Source organism: Xenopus tropicalis, chromosome 9 (genome assembly GCF_000004195.4).
Source record: "Xenopus tropicalis strain Nigerian chromosome 9, UCB_Xtro_10.0, whole genome shotgun sequence".
NCBI classification, from domain to species: Eukaryota; Metazoa; Chordata; class Amphibia; order Anura; family Pipidae; genus Xenopus; species Xenopus tropicalis.
In genome coordinates this window covers 90,561,570-90,587,750 of record NC_030685.2, presented here as the reverse complement: position 1 = coordinate 90,587,750, position 26,181 = coordinate 90,561,570, and the positions used below count along the sequence as shown (strand labels likewise).

Here is a 26,181-nt window from a genome sequence, read left to right as displayed (position 1 = left end):
AGGTACGTACTGAGCATATTCACCCACCCACATATGTTACATAGGTACGTACTGAGCATATTCACCCACCAGGATATGTTACATAGGTACGTACTGAGCATATTCACCCACCAGGATATGTTACATAGGTACGTACTGAGCATATTCACCCACCAGGATATGTTACATAGGTACGTACTGAGCATATTCACCCACCCACATATGTTACATAGGTACGTACTGAGCATATTCACCCACCCACATATGTTACATAGGTACGTACTGAGCATATTCACCCACCCACATATGTTACATAGGTACGTATGAGCATATTCACCCACCAGGATATGTTACATAGGTACGTACTGAGCATATTCACCCACCCACATATGTTACATAGGTACGTACTGAGCATATTCACCACCCACATATGTTACATAGGTACGTACTGAGCATATTCACCCACCCACATATGTTACATAGGTACGTACTGAGCATATTCACCCACCAGGATATGTTACATAGGTACGTACTGAGCATATTCACCCACCCACATATGTTACATAGGTACGTACTGAGCATATTCCCCCACCCACATATGTTACATAGGTACGTACTGAGCATATTCACCCCACCAGGATATGTTACATAGGTACGTACTGAGCATATTCACCCACCAGGATATGTTACATAGGTACGTACTGAGCATATTCACCACCACATATGTTACATAGGTACGTACTGAGCATATTCACCCACCCACATATGGTTACATAGGTACGTACTGAAGCATATTCACCCACCAGGATATGTTACATAGGTACGTACTGAGCATATTCACCCACCAGGATATGTACATAGGTACGTACTGAGCATATTCACCCACCCAGGATATGTTACATAGGTACGTACTGAGCATATTCACCCACCCACATATGTTACATAGTACGTACTGAGCATATTCACCCACCCACATATGTTACATAGGTACGTTACTGAGCAATTCACCCACCAGGATATGTTACATAGGTACGTACTGAGCATATTCACCCACCAGGATATGTTACATAGGTACGTACTGAGCATATTCACCCACCCACATATGTTACATAGGTACGTACTGAGCATATTCACCCACCAGGATATGTTACATAGGTACGTACTGAGCATATTCACCCACCCAGGATATGTTACATAGGTACGTACTGAGCATATTCACCCACCCCACATATGTTACATAGGTACGTACTGAGGCATATTCACCCACCAGGATATGTTACATAGGTACGTACTGAGCATATTTCACCCACCAGGATATGTTACATAGGTACGTACTGAGCATATTCACCCACCAGGATATGTTACATAGGTACGTACTGAGCATATTCACCCACCCACATATGTTACATAGGTACGTACTGAGCATATTCCACCCACCCACATATGTTACATAGGTACGTACTGAGCATATTCACCCACCACATATGTTACATAGGTACGTACTGAGCATATTCACCCACCACATATGTTACATAGGTACGTACTGAGCATATTCACCCACCCACATATGTTACATAGGTACGTACTGAGCATATTCACCACCCACATATGTTACATAGGTACGTACTGAGCATATTCACCCACCAGGATATGTTACATAGGTACGTACTGAGCATATTCACCCACCCACCAATATGTTACATTAGGTACGTACTGAGCATATTCACCCACCCACATATGTACATAGGTACGTTACTGAGCATATTCACCCCCCACATATGTTACATAGGTACGTACTGAGCATATTCACCCACCAGGATATGTACATAGGTACGTACTGAGCATATTCACCCACCCACATATGTTACATAGGTACGTACTGAGCATATTCACCCACCCACATATGTTACATAGTACGTACTGAGCATATTCACCCACCCACATATTTACATAGGTACGTACTGAGCATATTCACCCACCAGGATATGTTACATAGGTACGTACTGAGCATATTCACCCACCCACATATGTTACATAGGTACGTACTGAGCATATTCCCCACCCACATATGTTACATAGGTACGTACTGAGCATATTCACCCACCAGGATATGTTACATAGGTACGTACTGAGCATATTCACCCACCAGGATATGTTACATAGGTACGTACTGAGCATATTCACCCACCCACATATGTTACATAGGTACGTACTGAGCATATTCACCCACCCACATATGTTACATAGGTACGTACTGAGCATATTCACCCACCAGGATATGTTACATAGGTACGTACTGAGCATATTTCACCCACCAGGATATGTTACATAGCGTACGTACTGAGCATATTCACCCCACCAGGATATGTTACATAGCGTACGTACTGAGCATATTCACCCACCCACATATGTTACATAGGTACGTACTGAGCATATTCACCCACCCACATATGTTACATAGGTACGTACTGAGCATATTCACCCACCAGGATAGTTACATAGGTACGTACTGAGCATATTCACCCACCAGGATATGTACATAGGTACGTACTGAGCATATTCACCCACCCACATATGTACATAGGTACGTACTGAGCATATTCACCCACCAGGAATATGTTACATAGGTACGTACTGAGCATATTCACCCACCAGGATATGTTACATAGGTACGTAGCTGAGCATATTCACCCACCCACATATTTACATAGGTACGTACTGAGCCATTCACCCCACCAGGATATGTTACATAGGTACGTACTGAGCATATTCACCCACCAGGATATGTTACATAGGTACGTACTGAGCATATTCACCCACCAGGATATGTTTACATAGGTACGTACTGAGCATATTCACCCCACCCACATATGTTACATAGGTACGTACTGAGCATATTCACCCACCCACATATGTTACATAGGTACGTACTGAGCATATTCACCCCACCAGGATAATGTTACATAGGTACGTACTGAGCATATTCACCACCAGGATATGTTACATAGGTACGTACTGAGCATATTCACCCACCAGGATATGTTACATAGGTACGTACTGAGCATATTCACCCACCCACATATGTTACATAGGTACGTACTGAGCATATTCACCCACCAGGATATGTTACATAGGTACGTACTGAGCATATTCACCCACCAGGATATGTTACATAGGTACGTACTGAGCATATTCACCCACCAGGATATGTTACATAGGTACGTACTGAGCATATTCACCCACCCACATATGTTACATAGGTACGTACTGAGCATATTCAACCCACCAGGATATGTTACATAGGTTACGTACTGAGCATATTCACCCACCAGATATGTTACATAGGTACGTACTGAGCATATTCACCCACCCACATATGTTACATAGGTACGTACTGAGCATATTCACCCACCAGGATATGTTACATAGGTACGTACTGAGCATATTCACCCACCCACATATGTTACATAGGTACGTACTGAGCATATTCACCCACCCACATATGTTACATAGGTACGTACTGAGCATATTCACCCACCCACATATGTTACATAGGTACGTACTGAGCATATTCACCCACCAGGATATGTTACATAGGTACGTACTGAGCATATTCACCCACCAGGATATGTGCAGTTCCAATCAAACTCATGAAGGTGTTGGCACAGATGCCATGTTGGCACCCGTTGCGCAGTCTCGGCGCTGCAGGTAAAACTCATTGTTAAACTGGAAATGGTTTTTTACCAATACATTTGGCAGATGGATGTTATGGGTCGGTAGATTAGTTCTGTACCGGTACAGCCGACAGTCCCATCCCTGGGAGAGACTGACCTGAACATCGAGAGAGCGCATGAGAAACCCTTCAGTAAGTTGCACAGTCTCCCAATTACATTGGAGTAGTATCCCATAAACAATGGGTTAAAAGTGCTGTTAACTCTTGTAGGGCCATATGCCCATAGCAAGCTAGTGCTTGGAAAAGGGACCCTATGTTGGACACTAGGGGGCACATTAACTAATCCACAAACGTCTGAAAAGCGTCCGAATGAGTTTTTTCGTAATGATCAGTATTTTTGTGCGACTGTTTCACTAATTTTTCGAGCGGTCAATATGAAAAAATTGCAGAAATTCGCGAAAGTCGTAATGGCTATGAAAAAGTCGCAACTCTTCACGAAAGTCACAATGGCTATGAAAAAGTCGCAACTCTTCACGAAAGTCATAATGGCTATGAAAAAGTTACGACAATTTACGAAAGTCACAATGGCTATGAAAAAGTTACGACAATTTACGAAAGTCACAATGGCTATGAAAAAGTCGCAACAATTCACGAAAGTCACAATGGCTATGAAAAAGTTACGACAATTTACGAAAGTCACAATGGCTATGAAAAAGTCGCAACTCTTCACGAAAGTCACAATGGCTATGAAAAAGTTGCGACAATTTACGAAAGTCATAATGGCTATGAAAAAGTCGCGACAATTCACGAAAGTCACAATGGCTATGAAAAAGTCGCGACTCTTCACGAAAGTCATAATGGCTATGAAAAAGTCACGACAATTTACGAAAGTCATAATGGCTATGAAAAAGTCACGACAATTTACGAAAGTCATAATGGCTATAAAAAAGTCACAACAATTTACGAAAGTCACAATGGCTATGAAAAAGTCACAACAATTTACGAAAGTCACAATGGCTATGAAAAAGTTACGACAATTTACGAAAGTCACAATGGCTATGAAAAAGTCGCAACTCTTCACGAAAGTCATAATGGCTATGAAAAAGTTACGACAATTTACGAAAGTCACAATGGCTATGAAAAAGTCGCAACAATTCACGAAAGTCACAATGGCTATGAAAAAGTTACGACAATTTACGAAAGTCACAATGGCTATGAAAAAGTCGCAACTCTTCACGAAAGTCACAATGGCTATGAAAAAGTTGCGACAATTTACGAAAGTCATAATGGCTATGAAAAAGTCGCGACAATTCACGAAAGTCACAATGGCTATGAAAAAGTTGCGACAATTTACGAAAGTCATAATGGCTATGAAAAAGTCGCAACTCTTCACGAAAGTCATAATGGCTATGAAAAAGTCACGACAATTTACGAAAGTCATAATGGCTATAAAAAAGTCACAACAATTTACGAAAGTCACAATGGCTATGAAAAAGTCGCGACAATTCACGAAAGTCACAATGGCTATGAAAAAGTTGCGACAATTTACGAAAGTCATAATGGCTATGAAAAAGTCGCAACTCTTCACGAAAGTCATAATGGCTATGAAAAAGTCACGACAATTTACGAAAGTCACAATGGCTATGAAAAAGTTACGACAATTTACGAAAGTCACAATGGCTATGAAAAAGTTACGACAATTTACGAAAGTCACAATGGCTATGAAAAAGTTACGACAATTTACGAAAAAGTTGTAACGGCGACGAAAAAATCGCAAAATGTTCATTTTCCAATCTGAATTTTTCCCATTCGTATTCGGATTGGTGGATTAGTAGATCAGCCCCTCGGCCTATCAGCAAAGTGAGCCTTTAATTTCACAGACCCAACAAATTGAAACATATCAATAACAAAATGAATAAACCGGAACAAAATTCAATGCTCTGTTTAAAACCGACAGTTCATTAAAGGAACAGTAACACCAAAAAATGAAAGTGTCGGGCCCACTCGGGGGGGTAGGGGCAGGATACCCGGGGGCCCCACTCGGGGGGGGGCAGATACCCAGGGGCCCCACTCGGGGGGGGGCAGATACCCGGGGGCCCCACTCAAGGGGGGGGCAGATACCCAGGGGCCCCACTCGGGGGGGGGCAGATACCCGGGGGCCCCACTCGGTGGGGGGGGGCAGATACCCGGGGGCCCCACTCGGGGGGGGGGCAGATACCCAGGGGCCCCACTCGGGGGGGCAGATACCCGGGGGCCCCACTCGGGGGGGGGGGGCAGATACCAGGGGCCCCACTCGGGGGGGGGGGCAGATACCCAGGGGCCCCACTCGGGGGGGCAGATACCCGGGGGCCCCACTCGGGGGGGGGGCAGATACCCAGGGGCCCCACTCGGGGGGGCAGATACCCGGGGGCCCCACTCGGGGGGGGGCAGATACCCAGGGGCCCCACTCGGGGGGGGGGGGCAGATACCCGGGGGCCCCACTCGGGGGGGGGGGCAGATACCCAGGGGCCCCACTCGGGGGGGGGGCAGATACCCGGGGGGCCCCACTCGGGGGGGGGCAGATACCCAGGGGCCCCACTCGGGGGGGGGGCAGATACCCGGGGGCCCCACTCACAGTTTCAGGATGCTGATCTCGTTCTTGGCCGCTCTGCGCACTTTGCGTCCGTCCTTCTTCAGGAATTTCTTACAGAGGAAGAGTCGGTCGGTCGGTATCTCGCGCGCCAGGCAGATCTCACAGAATTCCTTCCTGCGGGCACAACACGGGCACTTAGCGTGGCACAAACAGTCCCCCCATGTGCCCCAGGGTATTTAGCTGCTGCGGCCCCTAAAGTGACCAAACTCACGCGCACAGGAGCTCCCCGATGTCATACTTGTCTGTGATGTCAGAGAAGCAGTTGTAGGATTTGTCACTCCGAGCGGTGATGCACCCGAATGGCATGGCGCCACCTGTGGGGCAGAAAGGGCATCAGTCAGACTGCGGGCACCTACCCCCTATATGTATAAATACAGATATATAGAGAAGGAATGTTCTGGGCACACAATAAGCTGTACCCCCATACTGTACTGTCTAAGGGAAACACTATGGCACCCCCTACCCATATGTATAAATACAAATATACAGAGAGGGAATGTTCTGGGCACACAATAAGCTGTACCCCCATACTGTACTGTCTAAGGGAAACACTATGGCACCCCCTACCCATATGTATAAATACAAATATACAGAGAGGGAATGTTCTGGGCACACAATAAGCTGTACCCCCATACTGTATTGTCTAAGGGAAACACTATGGCACCCCCTACCCATATGTATAAATACAAATATACAGAGAGGGAATGTTCTGGGCACACAATAAGCTGTACCCCCATACTGTACTGTCTAAGGGAAACACTATGGCACCCCCTACCCATATGTATAAATACAAATATACAGAGAGGGAATGTTCTGGGCACACAATAAGCTGTACCCCCATACTGTTCTGTCTAAGGGAAACACTATGGCACCCCCTACCCATATGTATAAATACAAATATACAGAGAGGGAATGTTCTGGGCACACAATAAGCTGTACCCCCATACTGTACTGTCTAAGGGAAACACTATGGCACCCCCTACCCATATGTATAAATACAAATATACAGAGAGGGAATGCTCTGGGCACACAATAAGCTGTACCCCCATACTGTACTGTCTAAGGGAAACACTATGGCACCCCCTACCCATATGTATAAATACAAATATACAGAGAGGGAATGTTCTGGGCACACAATAAGCTGTACCCCCATACTGTACTGTCTAAGGGAAACACTATGGCACCCCCTACCCATATGTATAAATACAAATATACAGAGAGGGAATGTTCTGGGCACACAATAAGCTGTACCCCCATACTGTACTGTCTAAGGGAAACACTATGGCACCCCCTACCCATATGTATAAATACAAATATACAGAGAGGGAATGTTCTGGGCACACAATAAGCTGTACCCCCATACTGTACTGTCTAAGGGAAACACTATGGCACCTCCTACCCATATGTATAAATACAAATATACAGAGAGGGAATGTTCTGGGCACACAATAAGCTGTACCCCCATACTGTACTGTCTAAGGGAAACACTATGGCACCCCCTACCCATATGTATAAATACAAATATACAGAGAGGGAATGTTCTGGGCACACAATAAGCTGTACCCCCATACTGTACTGTCTAAGGGAAACACTATGGCACCCCCTACCCATATGTATAAATACAAATATACAGAGAGGGAATGTTCTGGGCACACAATAAGCTGTACCCCCATACTGTACTGTCTAAGGGAAACACTATGGCACCTCCTACCCATATGTATAAATACAAATATACAGAGAGGGAATGTTCTGGGCACACAATAAGCTGTACCCCCATACTGTACTGTCTAAGGGAAACACTATGGCACCCCCTACCCATATGTATAAATACAAATATACAGAGAAGGAATGTTCTGGGCACACAATAAGCTGTACCCCCATACTGTACTGTCTAAGGGAAACACTATGGCACCTCCTACCGTGGCAAGTCAGGTGAGGAAGGGGTGGGGCCACAGACAGAGCAGTTACTATTCCCGGGGGCAGTAATTATTTGCGTCTCTGGCGCCTCCGCTCCTCTCTCTGATTCTCCTGAATCTCTAGGGGCCAATTAGTGTCAATGGGACACAGTCTGTCTCTCTCATCCCCCTGCAGAGCATCTCACACCCAGAGCATTATTACTGCAGAGCATCTCACTCAGAGCATTATTACTGCAGAGCATCTCACTCAGAGCATTATTACTGCAGAGCATTTAACTCGGAGCATTATTACTGCAGAGCATCTCACTCAGAGCATTATTACTGCAGAGCATTTAACTCGGAGCATTATTACTGCAGAGCATCTCACTCAGAGCATTATTACTGCAGAGCATTTAACTCGGAGCATTATTACTGCAGAGCATCTCACTCAGAGTATTATTACTGCAGAGCATCTCACTCAGAGCATTATTACTGCAGAGCATACTCACTTAGAGCAGAGCATTATTACTGCAGAGCATCTCACTCAGAGCATTATTACTGCAGATCATCTCACTCAGAGCATTATTACTGCAGAGCATCTCACACACAGAGCATTATTACTGCAGAGCATCTCACTTAGAGCATTATTACTGCAGAGCATCTCACACAGAGCATTATTACTGCAGAGCATCTCACTCAGAGCATTATTACTGCAGAGCATCTCACTCGGAGCATTATTACTGCAGAGCATCTCACTCAGAGCATTATTACTGCAGAGCATTTAATTCGGAGCATTATTACTGCAGAGCATCTCACTCAGAGTATTATTACTGCAGAGCATCTCACTCAGAGCATTATTACTGCAGAGCATCTCACTTAGAGCATTATTACTGCAGAGCATCTCACTCAGAGCATTATTACTGCAGATCATCTCACTCAGAGCATTATTACTGCAGAGCATCTCACACACAGAGCATTATTACTGCAGAGCATCTCACTTAGAGCATTATTACTGCAGAGCATCTCACACAGAGCATTATTACTGCAGAGCATCTCACTCAGAGCATTATTACTGCAGAGCATCTCACTCGGAGCATTATTACTGCAGAGCATCTCACACAGAGTATTATTACTGCAGAGCATCTCACTTAGAGCATTATTACTGCAGAGCATCTCACACACAGAGCATTATTACTGCAGAGCATCTCACTCAGAGCATTATTACTGCAGAGCATTTAACTCGGAGCATTATTACTGCAGAGCATCTCACTCAGAGTATTATTACTGCAGAGCATCTCACTCAGAGCATTATTACTGCAGAGCATCTCACACAGAGCATTATTACTGCAGAGCATCTCACTCAGAGCATTATTACTGCAGATCATCTCACTCAGAGCATTATTACTGCAGAGCATCTCACACACAGAGCATTATTACTGCAGAGCATCTCACTTAGAGCATTATTACTGCAGAGCATCTCACACAGAGCATTATTACTGCAGAGCATCTCACTCAGAGCATTATTACTGCAGAGCATCTCACTCGGAGCATTATTACTGCAGAGCATCTCACACAGAGTATTATTACTGCAGAGCATCTCACTTAGAGCATTATTACTGCAGAGCATCTCACACACAGAGCATTATTACTGCAGAGCATCTCACTCAGAGCATTATTACTGCAGAGCATTTAACTCGGAGCATTATTACTGCAGAGCATCTCACTCAGAGTATTATTACTGCAGAGCATCTCACTCAGAGCATTATTACTGCAGAGCATCTCACTTAGAGCATTATTACTGCAGAGCATCTCACTCAGAGCATTATTACTGCAGATCATCTCACTCAGAGCATTATTACTGCAGAGCATCTCACACACAGAGCATTATTACTGCAGAGCATCTCACTTAGAGCATTATTACTGCAGAGCATCTCACACAGAGCATTATTACTGCAGAGCATCTCACTCAGAGCATTATTACTGCAGAGCATCTCACTCGGAGCATTATTACTGCAGAACATCTCACACAGAGTATTATTACTGCAGAGCATCTCACTTAGAGCATTATTACTGCAGAGCATCTCACACACAGAGCATTATTACTGCAGAGCATCTCACTTAGAGCATTATTACTGCAGAGCATCTCACACAGAGCATTATTACTGCAGAGCATCTCACTCAGAGCATTATTACTGCAGAGCATCTCACTCAGAGTATTATTACTGCAGAGCATCTCACTCAGAGCATTATTACTGCAGAGCATCTCACTTAGAGCATTATTACTGCAGAGCATCTCACACACAGAGCATTATTACTGCAGAGCATCTCACTCAGAGCATTATTACTGCAGAGCATTTAACTCGGAGCATTATTACTGCAGAGCATCTCACTCAGAGTATTATTACTGCAGAGCATCTCACTCAGAGCATTATTACTGCAGAGCATCTCACTTAGAGCATTATTACTGCAGAGCATCTCACTCAGAGCATTATTACTGCAGATCATCTCACTCAGAGCATTATTACTGCAGAGCATCTCACACACAGAGCATTATTACTGCAGAGCATCTCACTTAGAGCATTATTACTGCAGAGCATCTCACACAGAGCATTATTACTGCAGAGCATCTCACTCAGAGCATTATTACTGCAGAGCATCTCACTCGGAGCATTATTACTGCAGAGCATCTCACACAGAGTATTATTACTGCAGAGCATCTCACTTAGAGCATTATTACTGCAGAGCATCTCACACAGAGCATTATTACTGCAGAGCATCTCACTCAGAGCATTATTACTGCAGAGCATCTCACTCAGAGCATTATTACTGCAGAGCATCTCACTCAGAGCATTATTACTGCAGAGCATCTCACACACAGAGCATTATGACTGCAGAGCATCTCACACACAGAGCATTATGACTGCAGAGCATCTCACACAGAGAGCATTATTACTGCAGAGCATCTCACACACAGAGCATTATTACTGCAGAGCATCTCACTCAGAGCATTATTACTGCAGAGCATCTCACACACAGAGCATTATTACTGCAGAGCATCTCACTTAGAGCATTATTACTGCAGAGCATCTCACACAGAGCATTATTACTGCAGAGCATCTCACTCAGAGCATTATTACTGCAGAGCATCTCACACACAGAGCATTATTACTGCAGAGCATCTCACTTAGAGCATTATTACTGCAGAGCATCTCACTCAGAGCATTATTACTGCAGAGCATCTCACTCAGAGCATTATTACTGCAGAGCATCTCACTCAGAGCATTATTACTGCAGAGCATCTCACTCAGAGCATTATTACTGCAGAGCATCTCACACACAGAGCATTATGACTGCAGAGCATCTCACACAGAGAGCATTATTACTGCAGAGCATCTCACACACAGAGCATTATTACTGCAGAGCATCTCACTCAGAGCATTATTACTGCAGAGCATCTCACACACAGAGCATTATTACTGCAGAGCATCTCACTTAGAGCATTATTACTGCAGAGCATCTCACACAGAGCATTATTACTGCAGAGCATCTCACTCAGAGCATTATTACTGCAGAGCATCTCACTCAGAGCATTATTACTGCAGAGCATCTCACACAGAGCATTATTACTGCAGAGCATCTCACTCAGAGCATTATTACTGCAGAGCATCTCACTCAGAGCATTATTACTGCAGAGCATCTCACACAGAGCATTATTACTGCAGAGCATCTCACTTAGAGCATTATTACTGCAGAGCATCTCACACAGAGCATTATTACTGCAGAGCATCTCACTCAGAGCATTATTACTGCAGAGCATCTCACTCAGAGCATTATTACTGCAGAGCATCTCACTCAGAGCATTATGACTGCAGAGCATCTCACACACAGAGCATTATTACTGCAGAGCATCTCACACACAGAGCATTATGACTGCAGAGCATCTCACACAGAGCATTATTACTGCAGAGCATCTCACACACAGAGCATTATTACTGCAGAGCATCTCACACACAGAGCATTATGACTGCAGAGCATCTCACACACAGAGCATTATGACTGCAGAGCATCTCACACACAGAGCATTATTACTGCAGAGCATCTCACACACAGAGCATTATTACTGCAGAGCATCTCACACACAGAGCATTATTACTGCAGAGCATCTCACTCAGAGCATTATTACTGCAGAGCATCTCACACACAGAGCATTATTACTGCAGAGCATCTCACACACAGAGCATTATGACTGCAGAGCATCTCACACAGAGCATTATTACTGCAGAGCATCTCACACACAGAGCATTATTACTGCAGAGCATCTCACACACAGAGCATTATTACTGCAGAGCATCTCACACACAGAGCATTATGACTGCAGAGCATCTCACACAGAGCATTATTACTGCAGAGCATCTCACACACAGAGTATTATTACTGCAGAGCATCTCACTCAGAGCATTATTACTGCAGAGCATCTCACTCAGAGCATTATTACTGCAGAGCATCTCACACAGAGCATTATTACTGCAGAGCATCTCACTCAGAGCATTATTACTGCAGAGCATCTCACACACAGAGCATTATTACTGCAGAGCATCTCACTCAGAGCATTATTACTGCAGAGCATCTCATTCAGAGCATTATTACTGCAGAGCATCTCACACACAGAGTATTATTACTGCAGAGCATCTCACACACAGAGCATTATTACTGCAGAGCATCTCACACACAGAGTATTATTACTACAGAGCATCTCACTTAGAGCATTATTACTGCAGAGCATCTCACTCAGAGCATTATTACTGCAGAGCATCTCACACACAGAGCATTATTTCTGCAGAGCATCTCACCTAGAGCATTATTACTGCAGATTATCTCACACACAGAGTATTATTACTGCAGAGCATCTCACTCAGAGCATTATTACTGCAGAGCATCTCACTCAGAGCATTATTACTGCAGAGCATCTCACACAGAGCATTATTACTGCAGAGCATCTCACTCAGAGCATTATTACTGCAGAGCATCTCACACACAGAGCATTATTACTGCAGAGCATCTCACTCAGAGCATTATTACTGCAGAGCATCTCATTCAGAGCATTATTACTGCAGAGCATCTCACACACAGAGTATTATTACTGCAGAGCATCTCACACACAGAGCATTATTACTGCAGAGCATCTCACACACAGAGCATTATTACTGCAGAGCATCTCACACACAGAGTATTATTACTACAGAGCATCTCACTTAGAGCATTATTACTGCAGAGCATCTCACTCAGAGCATTATTACTGCAGAGCATCTCACACACAGAGCATTATTACTGCAGAGCATTTCACACCCAGAGCATTATTACTGCAGAGCATCTCACACCCAGAGCATTATAACTGCAGAGCATCTCACACACAGAGTATTATTACTGCAGAGCATCTCACACACAGAGCATTATTACTGCAGAGCATCTCACTCAGAGCATTATTACTGCAGAGCATCTCACCCAGAGCATTATTACTGCAGAGCATTTCACAAAGAGCATTATTACTGCAGAGCATTTCACAAAGAGCATTATTACTGCAGAGCATTTCACAAAGAGCATTATTACTGCAGAGCATCTCACACCCAGAGCATTATTGCTGCAGAGCATCTCACTCAGAGCATTATTACTGCAGAGCATCTCACACACAGAGCATTATTACTGCAGATCATCTCACACACAGAGCATTATTACTGCAGAGCATCTCACCCAGAGCATTATTACTGCAGAGCATCTCACACACAGAGTATTATTACTGCAGAGCATCTCACACCCAGAGCATTATTACTGCAGAGCATTTCACTCAGAGCATTATTACTGCAGAGCATCTCACACACAGAGCATTATTACTGCAGATCATCTCACACCCAGAGCATTATTACTGCAGAGCATCTCACCCAGAGCATTATTACTGCAGAGCATCTCACACACAGAGTATTATTACTGCAGAGCATCTCACACCCAGAGCATTATTACTGCAGAGCATCTCACTCAGAGCATTATTACTGCAGAGCATCTCACTCAGAGCATTATTACTGCAGAGCATCTCACACACAGAGCATTATTACTGCAGAGCATTTCACTCAGAGCATTATTACTGCAGAGCATTTCACACAGAGCATTATTACTGCAGAGCATCTCACTCAGAGCATTATTACTGCAGAGCATCTCACTCAGAGCATTATGACTGCAGAGCATCTCACTCAGAGCATTATTACTGCAGAGCATCTCACACACAGAGCATTATTACTGCAGAGCATCTCACTCAGAGCATTATTACTGCAGAGCATCTCACTCAGAGCATTATTACTGCAGAGCATCTCACTCAGAGCATTATTACTGCAGAGCATCTCACACACAGAGCATTATTACTGCAGAGCATTTCACTCAGAGCATTATTACTGCAGAGCATTTCACACACAGAGCATTATTACTGCAGAGCATCTCACTCAGAGCATTATTACTGCAGAGCATCTCACTCAGAGCATTATTACTGCAGAGCATCTCACTCAGAACATTATTACTGCAGAGCATCTCACACACAGAGCATTATTACTGCAGAGCATCTACCGCAGAGCATTATTACTGCAGAGCATCTCACACACAGAGCATTATTACTGCAGAGCATCTCACACACAGAGCATTATTACTGCAGAGCATTTCACTCAGAGCATTATTACTGCAGAGCATTTCACACACAGTGCATTATTACTGCAGAGCATTTAACTCAGAGCATTATTACTGCAGAGCATCTCACTCAGAGCATTATTACTGCAGAGCATCTCACTCAGAGCATTATTACTGCAGAGCATTTCACTCAGAGCATTATTACTGCAGAGCATCTCTCACACAGAGCATTATTACTGCAGAGTATTTCACACAGAGCATTATTTCTTCAGAGCATCTCACTCAGAGCATTATTACTGCAGAGCATTATTACTGCAGAGCATCTCACTCAGAGCATTATTACTGCAGAGCATCTCACTCAGAGCATTATTACTGCAGAGCATCTCACACACAGAGCATTATTCCTGCAGAGCATCTCACTCAGAGCATTATTACTGCAGAGCATTTCACTCAGAGCATTATTACTGCAGAGCATCTCACTCAGAGCATTATTACTGCAGAGCATCTCACTCAGAGCATTATTACTGCAGAGCATCTCACACACAGAGCATTATTACTGCAGAGCATCTCACACTCAGAGCATTATTACTGCAGAGCATCTACCGCAGAGCATTATTACTGCAGAGCATTTCACACACAGAGCATTATTACTGCAGAGCATCTCACTCAGAGCATTATTACTGCAGAGCATCTCACACCCAGAGCATTAATTATTACTGCAGAGCATCTCACACACAGAGCATTATTACTGCAGAGCATCTCACTCAGAGCATTATTCCTGCAGAGCATCTCACACAGAGAGCCTTATTAATGCAGAGCATCTCACACACAGAGCATTATTACTGCAGAGCATCTAACGCAGAGCATTATTACTGCAGAGCATTTCACTCAGAGCATTATTACTGCAGAGCATCTCACTCAGAGCATTATTACTGCAGAGCATTTCACTCAGAGCATTATTACTGCAGAGCATCTCACTCAGAGCATTATTACTGCAGAGCATCTCACTCAGAGCATTATTACTGCAGAGCATCTAACGCAGAGCTTTATTACTGCAGAGCATCTCACTCAGAGCATTATTACTGCAGAGCATCTCACACACAGAGCATTATTACTGCAGAGCATCTAACGCAGAGCATTATCACTGCAGAGCATCTCACTCAGAGCATTATTACTGCAGAGCATTTCACTCAGAGCATTATTACTGCAGAGCATCTCACACACAGAGCATTATTACTGCAGAGCATCTCACACACAGAGCATTATTACTGCAGAGTATTTCACACAGAGCATTATTACTGCAGAGTATTTCACACAGAGCATTATTTCTGCAGAGCATCTCACTCAGAGCATTATTACTGCAGAGCATTATTACTGCAGAGCATCTCACTCAGAGCATTATTACTGCAGAGCATTATTACTGCAGAGCATCTCACTCAGAGCATTATTACTGCAGAGCATTATTACTGCAGAGCATCTCACACACAGAGCATTATTCCTGCAGAGCATCTCACTCAGAGCATTATTACTGCAGAGCATTTCACTCAGAGCATTATTACTGCAGAGCATCTCACTCAGAGCATTATTACTGCAGAGCATCTCACTCAGAGCATTATTACTGCAGAGCATCTCACTCAGAGCATTATTACTGCAGAGCATCTCACACACAGAGCATTATTACTGCAGAGCATCTCACACACAGAGCATTATTCCTGCAGAGCATCTCACTCAGAGCATTATTACTGCAGAGCATCTCACACACAGGGCATTATTACTGCAGAGCATCTCACACACAGAGCATTATTACTGCAGAGCATCTCACACACAGAGCATTATTACTGCAGAGCATCTCACACACAGAGCATTATTACTGCAGAGCATCTAACGCAGAGCATTATTACTGCAGAGCATCTCACACCCAGAGAATTATTACTGCAGAGCATTTCACTCAGAGCATTATTACTGCAGAGCATCTCACTCAGAGCATTATTCCTGCAGAGCATCTCACTCAGAGCATTATTAATGCAGAGCATTTCACTCAGAGCATTATTGCTGCAGAGCATCTCACTCAGAGCATTATTACTGCAGAGCATCTCACTCAGAGCATTATTACTGCAGAGCATCTCACTCAGAGCATTATTACTGCAGAGCATCTCACTCAGAGCATTATTACTGCAGAGCATCTCACTCAGAGCATTATTACTGCAGAGCATCTCACACACAGAGCATTATTACTGCAGAGCATCGCACACAGAGCATTATTACTGCAGAGTATTTCACACAGAGCATTATTTCTGCAGAGCATCTCACTCAGAGCATTATTTCTGCAGAGCATCTCACACACACAGAGCATTATTACTGCAGAGCATCGCACACAGAGCATTATTACTGCAGAGTATTTCACACAGAGCATTATTTCTGCAGAGCATCTCACTCAGAGCATTATTACTGCAGAGCATCTCACTCAGAGCATTATTACTGCAGAGCATTTCACTCAGAGCATTATTACTGCAGAGCATCGCACACAGAGCATTATTACTGCAGAGTATTTCACACAGAGCATTATTTCTGCAGAGCATCTCACTCAGAGCATTATTACTGCAGAGCATCTCACTCAGAGCATTATTACTGCAGAGCATTTCACTCAGAGCATTATTGCTGCAGAGCATCTCACTCAGAGCATTATTCCTGCAGAGCATCTCACACACAGAGCATTATTACTGCAGAGCATCTCACTCAGAGCATTATTACTGCAGAGCATTTCACTCAGAGCATTATTTCTGCAGAGCATCTCACACACAGAGCATTATTACTGCAGAGCATTTCACTCAGCATTATTTCTGCAGAGCATCTCACACACAGAGCATTATTACTGCAGAGCATCTCACTCAGAGCATTATTACTGCAGAGCATCTCACTCAGAGCATTATTACTGCAGAGCATCTCACTCAGAGCATTATTACTGCAGAGCATTTCACTCAGAGCATTATTTCTGCAGAGCATCTCACACACAGAGCATTATTACTGCAGAGCATCGCACACAGAGCATTATTACTGCAGAGTATTTCACACAGAGCATTATTACTGCAGAGCATTTCACTCAGAGCATTATTACTGCAGAGCATTTCACACAGAGCATTATTTCTGCAGAGCATCTCACACACAGAGCATTATTACTGCAGAGCATCGCACACAGAGCATTATTACTGCAGAGTATTTCACACAGAGCATTATTTCTGCAGAGCATCTCACTCAGAGCATTATTACTGCAGAGCATCTCACTCAGAGCATTATTACTGCAGAGCATCTCACTCAGAGCATTATTACTGCAGAGCATTTCACTCAGAGCATTATTGCTGCAGAGCATCTCACACACAGAGCATTATTACTGCAGAGCATCTCACTCAGAGCATTATTCCTGCAGAGCATCTCACACACAGAGCATTATTACTGCAGAGCATCTCACTCAGAGCATTATTCCTGCAGAGCATCTCACACACAGAGCATTATTCCTGCAGAGCATCTCACTCAGAGCATTATTGCTGCAGAGCATCTCACACACAGAGCATTATTCCTGCAGAGCATCTCACTCAGAGTATTATTGCTGCAGAGCATCTCACACACAGAGCATTATTACTGCAGAGCATCTCACTCAGAGTATTATTACTGCAGAGCATCTCACTCAGAGTATTATTGCTGCAGAGCATCTCACACACAGAGCATTATTACTGCAGAGCATCTCACTCAGAGTATTATTCCTGCAGAGCATCTCACTCAGAGTATTATTGCTGCAGAGCATCTCACACACAGAGCATTATTACTGCAGAGCATCTCACTCAGAGTATTATTACTGCAGAGCATCTCACTCAGAGTATTATTCCTGCAGAGCATCTCACACACAGAGTATTATTCCTGCAGAGCATCTCACACACAGAGTATTATTCCTGCAGAGCATCTCACACACAGAGTATTATTCCTGCAGAGCATCTCACACACAGAGTATTATTCCTGCAGAGCATCTCACACACAGAGTATTATTCCTGCAGAGCATCCCACACACAGAGTATTATTCCTGCAGAGCATCTCACTCAGAGTATTATTCCTGCAGAGCATCTCACTCAGAGTATTATTCCTGCAGAGCATCTCACTCAGAGTATTATTCCTGCAGAGCATCTCACACACAGAGTATTATTCCTGCAGAGCATCACACACAGAGTATTATTCCTGCAGAGCATCTCACTCAGAGTATTATTCCTGCAGAGCATCTCACACACAGAGTATTATTCCTGCAGAGCATCACACACAGAGTATTATTCCTGCAGAGCATCTCACTCAGAGTATTATTCCTGCAGAGCACAAGTGCAGAGCATTCCGTAAGTTCAGTGCAGGGGGGCGCGCAGGACGGGGCAGAGCTTTCCCCCCGATGCTGAGAGTGCGGAGCCGGAGTAGAAGCCGCGCAGGAAGGTTCCGCAGGTACCGGGGGGACAGGGAAGGATCCGCCGCTAACCCCCCCCCCAGTCCCGGACACTCACAGCCCCATCCGCCCCGCTGCTCCGCAGAATATAATGGTGCAGAGAGGAGCGGAACATCAGGCACTTTGTGCCCTCAGCAAGGGCAGAACTATCAGGTTTGGGGGGGGGTATAAGGAATGAGCGGAGTTTGTGGGACCCCCCCCGGGGCAGAGCCCTCAGTACCTACCTGAGCCGGGCAGGGGTGGGTCCCGCTGGCACAGACGGACATGGGCAGAGTGAGAGAATGTGCTGCCCCCTACCGAGCTGCACCGCCCACAGGCCGCCACCGGGGGGCAGCAGAGCCGCACAGAGCGCCGGGCAGGTACAGCGGGTCAGGCGGGGACTCCGGGCAGGGACACTAAGGGGTTAAGTGATGCTCAGCCGCAATGGCCTCCAGCAATGGGGGGGTTAAACGGCGCAAAGGGAACTCGGCTGCTCCAGGTAAGGGAGACCCGGCGCACAAGGGGTTAAGTGAGGCTGCACAGGAATGGCTGGGTGTTACCATGGCAACTCCCCTCCCAGCGCCCCGGTACCTGCCATTGTGTAGTTTGTCCTTGGGAATCCGATCCGAAAGCGCAACTGTCATGTGACTTAGTTTGGGGGGAGAATCTGCACCCCGACATCCCCTGGGACCCCCACTGCCCTAAATGTGTCCGCCTCCTTAACCCCTTCTGTGCCACACGGGAGAGACTGCACCCACATATATGGCAGGGGCACCCCCAAACTAACCCACCCCAGGCCCAGAGCATTCCCTCTCTGTATATTTGTATTTATACATATGGGTAGGAGGTGCCATAGTGTTTCCCTTAGACAGGCCAGTATGGGGGTACAGCTTATTGTGTGCCCAGAGCATTCCCTCTCTGTATATTTGTATTTATACATATGGGTAGGAGGTGCCATAGTGTTTCCCTTAGACAGGCCAGTATGGGGGTACAGCTTATTGTGTGCCCAGAACATTCCTTCTCTGTATATTTGTATTTATACATATGGGTAGGGGGTGCCATAGTGTTTCCCTTAGACAGTACAGTATGGGGGTACAGCTTATTGTGTGCCAGAACATTCCCTCTCTGTATATTTTATTTATACATATGGGTACGGGGGTGCCATTAGTGTTTCCCTTAGACAGTACAGTATGGGGTACAGCTTATTGTGTGCCAGAACACATCCTCTCTGTATATTTGTATTTATACATAATGGGTGGCGGTGCCAATAGTGTTTCCCTTAAGACAGGTACAGTATGGGGGTACGCTTTATGTGTTGCCCAGAAATTCCCTCTCTGTATATTTGTATTATATACATATGGGTAGGGGGTGCCATAGTGTTTTCCCTTAGACAGTACAGTATGGGGGGTACAGCTTATGTGTGCCCAGAACATTCCTTCTCTGTATATTTTGATTTATACATATGGGTAGGGGGTGGCCATAGTGTTTTCCTTAGACAGCTACAAGTATGGGAGTACAGCTTTATTGATGTATGCCCAGACATTCCTCCTGTATATTTGTACTTTATTACATATGGGCTAGGGGGTGCCATAGTGTCTTCCCTTAGAGTACCGATGGGGGTACAGCTTATTGTGTTGCCAGAACAGTTCCCTTTCTCTGATATATTTGTATTATACAATATGGGTAGGGGTGCCCATAGTGTTTTCCCTTCAGACATACAGTATGGCGCGAGTACAGCTTGGTGCCCAGACATTCCTTCTCTGTATGATTTGTATTTAGAATATGGGTTAGGGGTGGGTGCCATAGTGTTTCCCTTTAGACATACAGTACTGGGGGTACAGTTATTCTGTGCCCAACGATCCTCTCTGATGATTTGATATTTATACATATGGGATAGGGGGTCCATAGTGTTTCTTAGACAGTTCAGTATGGGCGTACAGGCTTATTGTGTGCCAGAACAATTCCCATCTCGTATAATTCTTGTAGTATACATATGCGGTAGGGTTGCATTAGTGTTTCCCCTTAGACGATACAGTATGGCGGTACCAGTTACTTGTGTGCCCAGGCATTCCTTCTCTGTACTATCTTGTATTTATCAACATAATGGGTAGGGGCCATAGTGTTTCCTTAGACAGGTTACAGTATGGGTACAGCTTTATTGTGTGCCCAGAACATTCCCTCTCTGTATATATTTGTAAATTCTATACATATGGGTAGGAGGTGCCATTAGCTGTTTCCGCTTAGACAGACAGTACTAGGGGTACCAGGCCTTATTGTGTGCCCCAGAAATTCCTTCTTCATGTATATTTCGTATTATATACATATGGGCTAGGAGGCTGCCATAGTGATTTCCCTTAGACAGCATACGCAAATGAAATATATATGGGCGGTACAGCTTATTGGTGTGCCCAGAACATTCCCTTCTCTGTAATTTTATTTATACATATAGGGTAGGGGTCGGCCAATAGTGTTTCCCTTAGGACAGTACAGATATGGGGGTACAGCTTATTAGCTGTGCCAGGAACTTCCCTCCGATATATTCTGTATATTTATACATATGGGTTAGGGGGTGCCATAGTTGTTTCCCTTAGACAGTACAGTTGGGCGTTCAAGGTTAGTTGCTGTATGCCAGAACATTTCCCTCTCCTGTTATTTGTATTTAACATACGGGTTAGGTGGGCTGCCAGAGTGTATTCGCCCTTAGACAGCTACAGTATGGGGTACAGCTTCATTGTATGTGCCCAGACATTCCGTCTCTGTTTTCTGTATTCTATACCATCAATGAGAGTAGGGGGTGCCATAGTTGGTTTCCCTTAGGCACAGTACAGCGATGGGGACAGCTTATTGTGTGCCGCAGAACATTCCTTCTCTGATATTCTGGATTTACATATGGGTAGGTGCCATAGTGTTTCCCTCCCACATATAACGACAGCACACAAGAAAGAAATATTTGGGACACCCGCGCCCATAAGTGGGTGCAACTGCCCACTTTGCCAGCAGGGGTATCATCATGGCGATCTATTCTGCTTCGCAGTTGAGGCCCCGCCCTTGTATGGTGCACATGACCCGCTGTCTGTGTCATGTAACTGGATGAATTGCCCTGTGTCCCACTTGTGCCCCTACTAGCCCGGAACCCCCCCCCCAAATGCCCCACAGACCAAAGGACACCAGCATGTTTTGTTTCTCACACTTATATTGGATTCAGGGCTAAGGGGTGGGCAATTTCCTCTCTTCGGGGAGGCAAAACGATCTTCCCGTCGTGTAGTTAGGAGGCGATCAGCCGACAGGCCACTGGGCTTCTCCTCCGTAGCAACCCGCCCATCTCCGCCCCCCTGCGAGCGCCCACTTGCCTCATCTGTGGCAAGGGTCAGACATGTCAGCTCAGGGGCACAAACGAGTAACATCTGCACCCCCCCTCAGATTCCAGCAGGGAGGAGCATGCTGGGCAGCTGGATACACAATGGGGAGGGGCGGATGGGGGTACAGTTGGGATCGCAGGGAGGGGACAGGGCAGAGAGCTGGTGCAGGCTGGAGCTGGACTGGGTAGGGGGCAGGTGATGAGTATGAGGGGGCAGGGTGTGAGTGGCTGGGGGCGGGGCAGGCTGTCGAGTGGTGGGGGGGGCAGGCTGTGACTGACTGGGGGGGCAGGCTGCGTGATGGTGACTGAGGAGGGCAGGCGTGTGAGCGCTGGTAGTGGGCAGGCTGGTGAGTGGCTGGGAGGAGGGCAGGCTGTGAGTGGCTGGGGGGGCAGGCTGAGTGGCTGAATCGGGAGGGCAGGCTCGTGAGTGGCTGGGGGGGGCAGGCTGTGACGTGGCTGGGGGGGGCAGGTCTGTGAGTGCTGGGGGGGGCAGACCTGTGAGTGGCTGAGGGGGGCAGGCTCAGTGAGTGGGCTAGGCAGGGAGCGTGCAGGCTTGTTGAGTGGGCTGGGGGGGGCGCCTGTGATGGCTGGGGGGGGGCAGGGCTGTGAGTGGCTGGGGGGGCAGGCTGTGAGTGGCTGGGCGGGGGAGCTGTGAGGCGGGGCGGCAGGCTGATGAGTAGGCTGGGCGGGGGCAGGCTGTGAGTCGGCTGGGGGATCGGCAGGCATTGTGAGTGGCCTGTGGCGGGGCGGCTGTGATGGCTGGGGGGCAGCTGTGAGTGGCTGGGGGGGCAGGCTTGTGAAAGTGGCTGGGGGATCAGGCTTGCTGAGTGGCAGGGGGGCAGCGTGTGTACTGGATGGGGGGGCAGGCGCTGTAGTGGCGGGGGGGGGCAAGGCTGAGAGTGGCTGCGAGAGGGGCAGGCATGTGAGTGGCTGGGGGGGCAGCTGTGAGTGGTGGGGCAGGCTGTGAGTGGCTGGGGGGCAGGTGCTGATGGCGGGGGCAGGCTGTGAGTGGCTGGGGGGGCAGCTTGAGTGGCTGGTGGGGGCAGGCTGTGACGATGGCTGGGGGGGGCAGGGCTGCGAGTGGCTGGGGGAGGCAGGCTGTGACGTGGCTGGGGGGGGGCAGGCTGTGCAGTGGCTGATGGGGGCAGGCTGTGAGTGGCTGGGGGGCAGGTGTGAGTGGGCTGGGGGAGGCAGGCTGAGTGAAGTGGTGGGGGGCACGCTGTGAGTCGCTGGGGGCGGCAGCTTGTGAGTTGCTGGGGGCAGGCTGGAGGGCTGGGGCAGGCAGTGAGTGCTAGGGGGGCAGGCTGTGAGTGCTGGGAGGGGCAGGCTGTGAGTGCATGGGGGGTGCAGGACTGGAAGTGCTGGGGGGGGGCGGGTGGTGGCGGGGGCAGCTGTGAGTGGGCGGGGGGCAGGCGTGAGTGGCTGGGGGCAGGCTGTTGACGTGGGGGGGCAGGCTGTCGAGAGGCTGGGGGGGCAGGCTCGTTGAGTGGCGAGGTGGAGGAGCAGGCTGGTGAGTGGCTGGGGGGCAGCAGGCTGTGGTGGCTGGGAGGGGGCAGGCTGTGAGCTGGCTGCGGGGGCAGGCTGTGAGTGGTGGGGGGGGGCAGGCTCAGATGAGTGGGACTGGGCGGGAGGCAGGCTGTGAGTGGTGGGGGCAGGCTTGTGAGTGGCTCGGGGGCGGCAGGGCTGAATGAGTGCGGGGGGCAGGCGGAGTGGCTGAAGGGGGGCAGGCTGTGATGCGCTGGGGGGAGAGCTGTGAGTGGCTGGGTGGGGCAGGCTCGTGGTGTGGGGGGAGCAGGTGTGAGATGGCTGGGCGGAGGAGGCTGTGAGTGGCTGGGGGCAGGCTGTGAGTGGCTGGGCGGGCAGGCTGTGAGTGGCTGAGGGGCGGCAGGCTGTGAGTGCTGGGGGAGGACTGTGAGTGGCTGGGGGGGCGGCTGTAGTGGCTGGGGGAAGCAGGCGTGAGTGGCTGAGGGGGGAGCAGAGCTGTTGAGTGGCTGGGGGGGGCAGTGTGAGTGAGTGGGGGGGGGCAGGGCTGATAGAGTGGCGGGGGGCAGGCTAGCAGTCTGGTGGGGGGGCAGGCTGTGACGTGCTGGGGGAGGGCAGGCTGTGAGTGGCTGGGGGGCAAGGCTGTTGAGTGGCCTGGGGGGCAGGTTTGTGAGTGCTGGCAGGGATACAGTCAGCGCAGCATGAATATTGATGGGGGCTCGTTCGGTGCCAGTAAGCGCCGCTGTCTCCCCACTAATTACCCCCCAGGGCCGGACAGATCCCTTTCATGAGGGGGAGACTGGGGGGGGGGTTCCTGTGACTCTGCCCCCCCATCCCGGCGCTACCAGCCAATTAGCGGCTATTTATAGGCTCCGCTGGGGTTTGCTCCACATTCCCTGACACCCCCGGCTCTGGGTTTGGGAGGGGCCGGCCAGGCAGTATGTGGAGTAAATTGGTGTCAGACCGGAGAGTTATGCTGCATTAACAGCCGCGGGAAATCGGCCTCTGGCGAATAGTCCCGACCCCCAACTTATCGGGAGGGGCAGCCGCGGGGCATCACCCACACTGGACGGGGGGGGCACTCACCACACATGACGGGGGCGCATCACCCCACTGAACGGGGGAGCAACCAACCCACACTGACGGGGGGGGGCACTCACCCACCTGACGGGGGGGGCACTCACCCACCCGACGGGGGGGGGGCACTCACCCACACTGACGGACGGGGGGCAGGCACTCACCCACACTGACGGGGGGCACTCACCCACACTGACGGAGGGGGCACTCAACCCAAACACGACGCCGGGGGGACAACTCACCACACCGACGGGGGCACTCACCACAACCGACGGGGGCACTCCACCCACTACCGAGGGGGGCACTACCCACACGACGGGGGGCACTCACCCACACCGACGGGGGGCACTCACCCACACCGACGGGGGGCACTTACCCACACTGGACGGGCACTTACCCCACCGACGGGGGCGCATTAACCCACACTGGGGGGGCACTTACCCACACTGGGGGGGCACTTACCCACACTGGGGGGGCACTTCACCACCACTGGGGGGCACTTACCCACACTGACGGGGGGCACTTACCCACACTGGGGAGCGACTTACCCATGGTCGGGCTGGTAATACACAAACACGGAGCCCAGTACGAGCACCACACGGAGAAGCGAGAAAGAACCACGCACGCCAAGCAATGGTTACCACAGAGTCCACCACGGCGTCTTATCGTTTTACCCGTGCCGAGTCTGGGTTCTAGCCAGGAGAGGAGGAAGAGGGTGAGGGCAGACAGGGTAATAGTAAGGGCTACCCAACGGCCCCGGGCAGATTACCCACAGCAGCCAATCACATGCCCAGCAGGGAGAGAGGTAGGAAACATTATATAGGTACAGGGGGGGTGGTAGAGAGTGGGCCCAGCAGACATTATATTAGGGTCGCAGGGGGGGGCTGCTCTAGAGAGTGGGCCCAGCAGACATTATTAGGCTACAGGAGCGTGCTAGGAGTGGGCCCAGCAGATTATGAGGGCTGC

The 26,181-nt window shown here is 47.9% G+C and overlaps 1 protein-coding gene across 1 annotated transcript; it reads right to left on the bottom strand.

Moving 5' to 3' along the window:
- Window positions 1-6,265: 6,265 nt before the first annotated feature.
- LOC100216185 (caM kinase-like vesicle-associated protein) lies at window positions 6,266-25,909 on the bottom strand (the record flags this gene model as incomplete). The annotated part of the gene is given in 4 exon segments (NM_001142154.1): window positions 6,266-6,398; window positions 6,496-6,598; window positions 22,487-22,654; window positions 25,764-25,909. Coding segments are annotated over 2 exon segments (228 nt in total), but the record flags the coding sequence as incomplete, so codon positions are not given.
- Window positions 25,910-26,181: the final 272 nt, after the last annotated feature.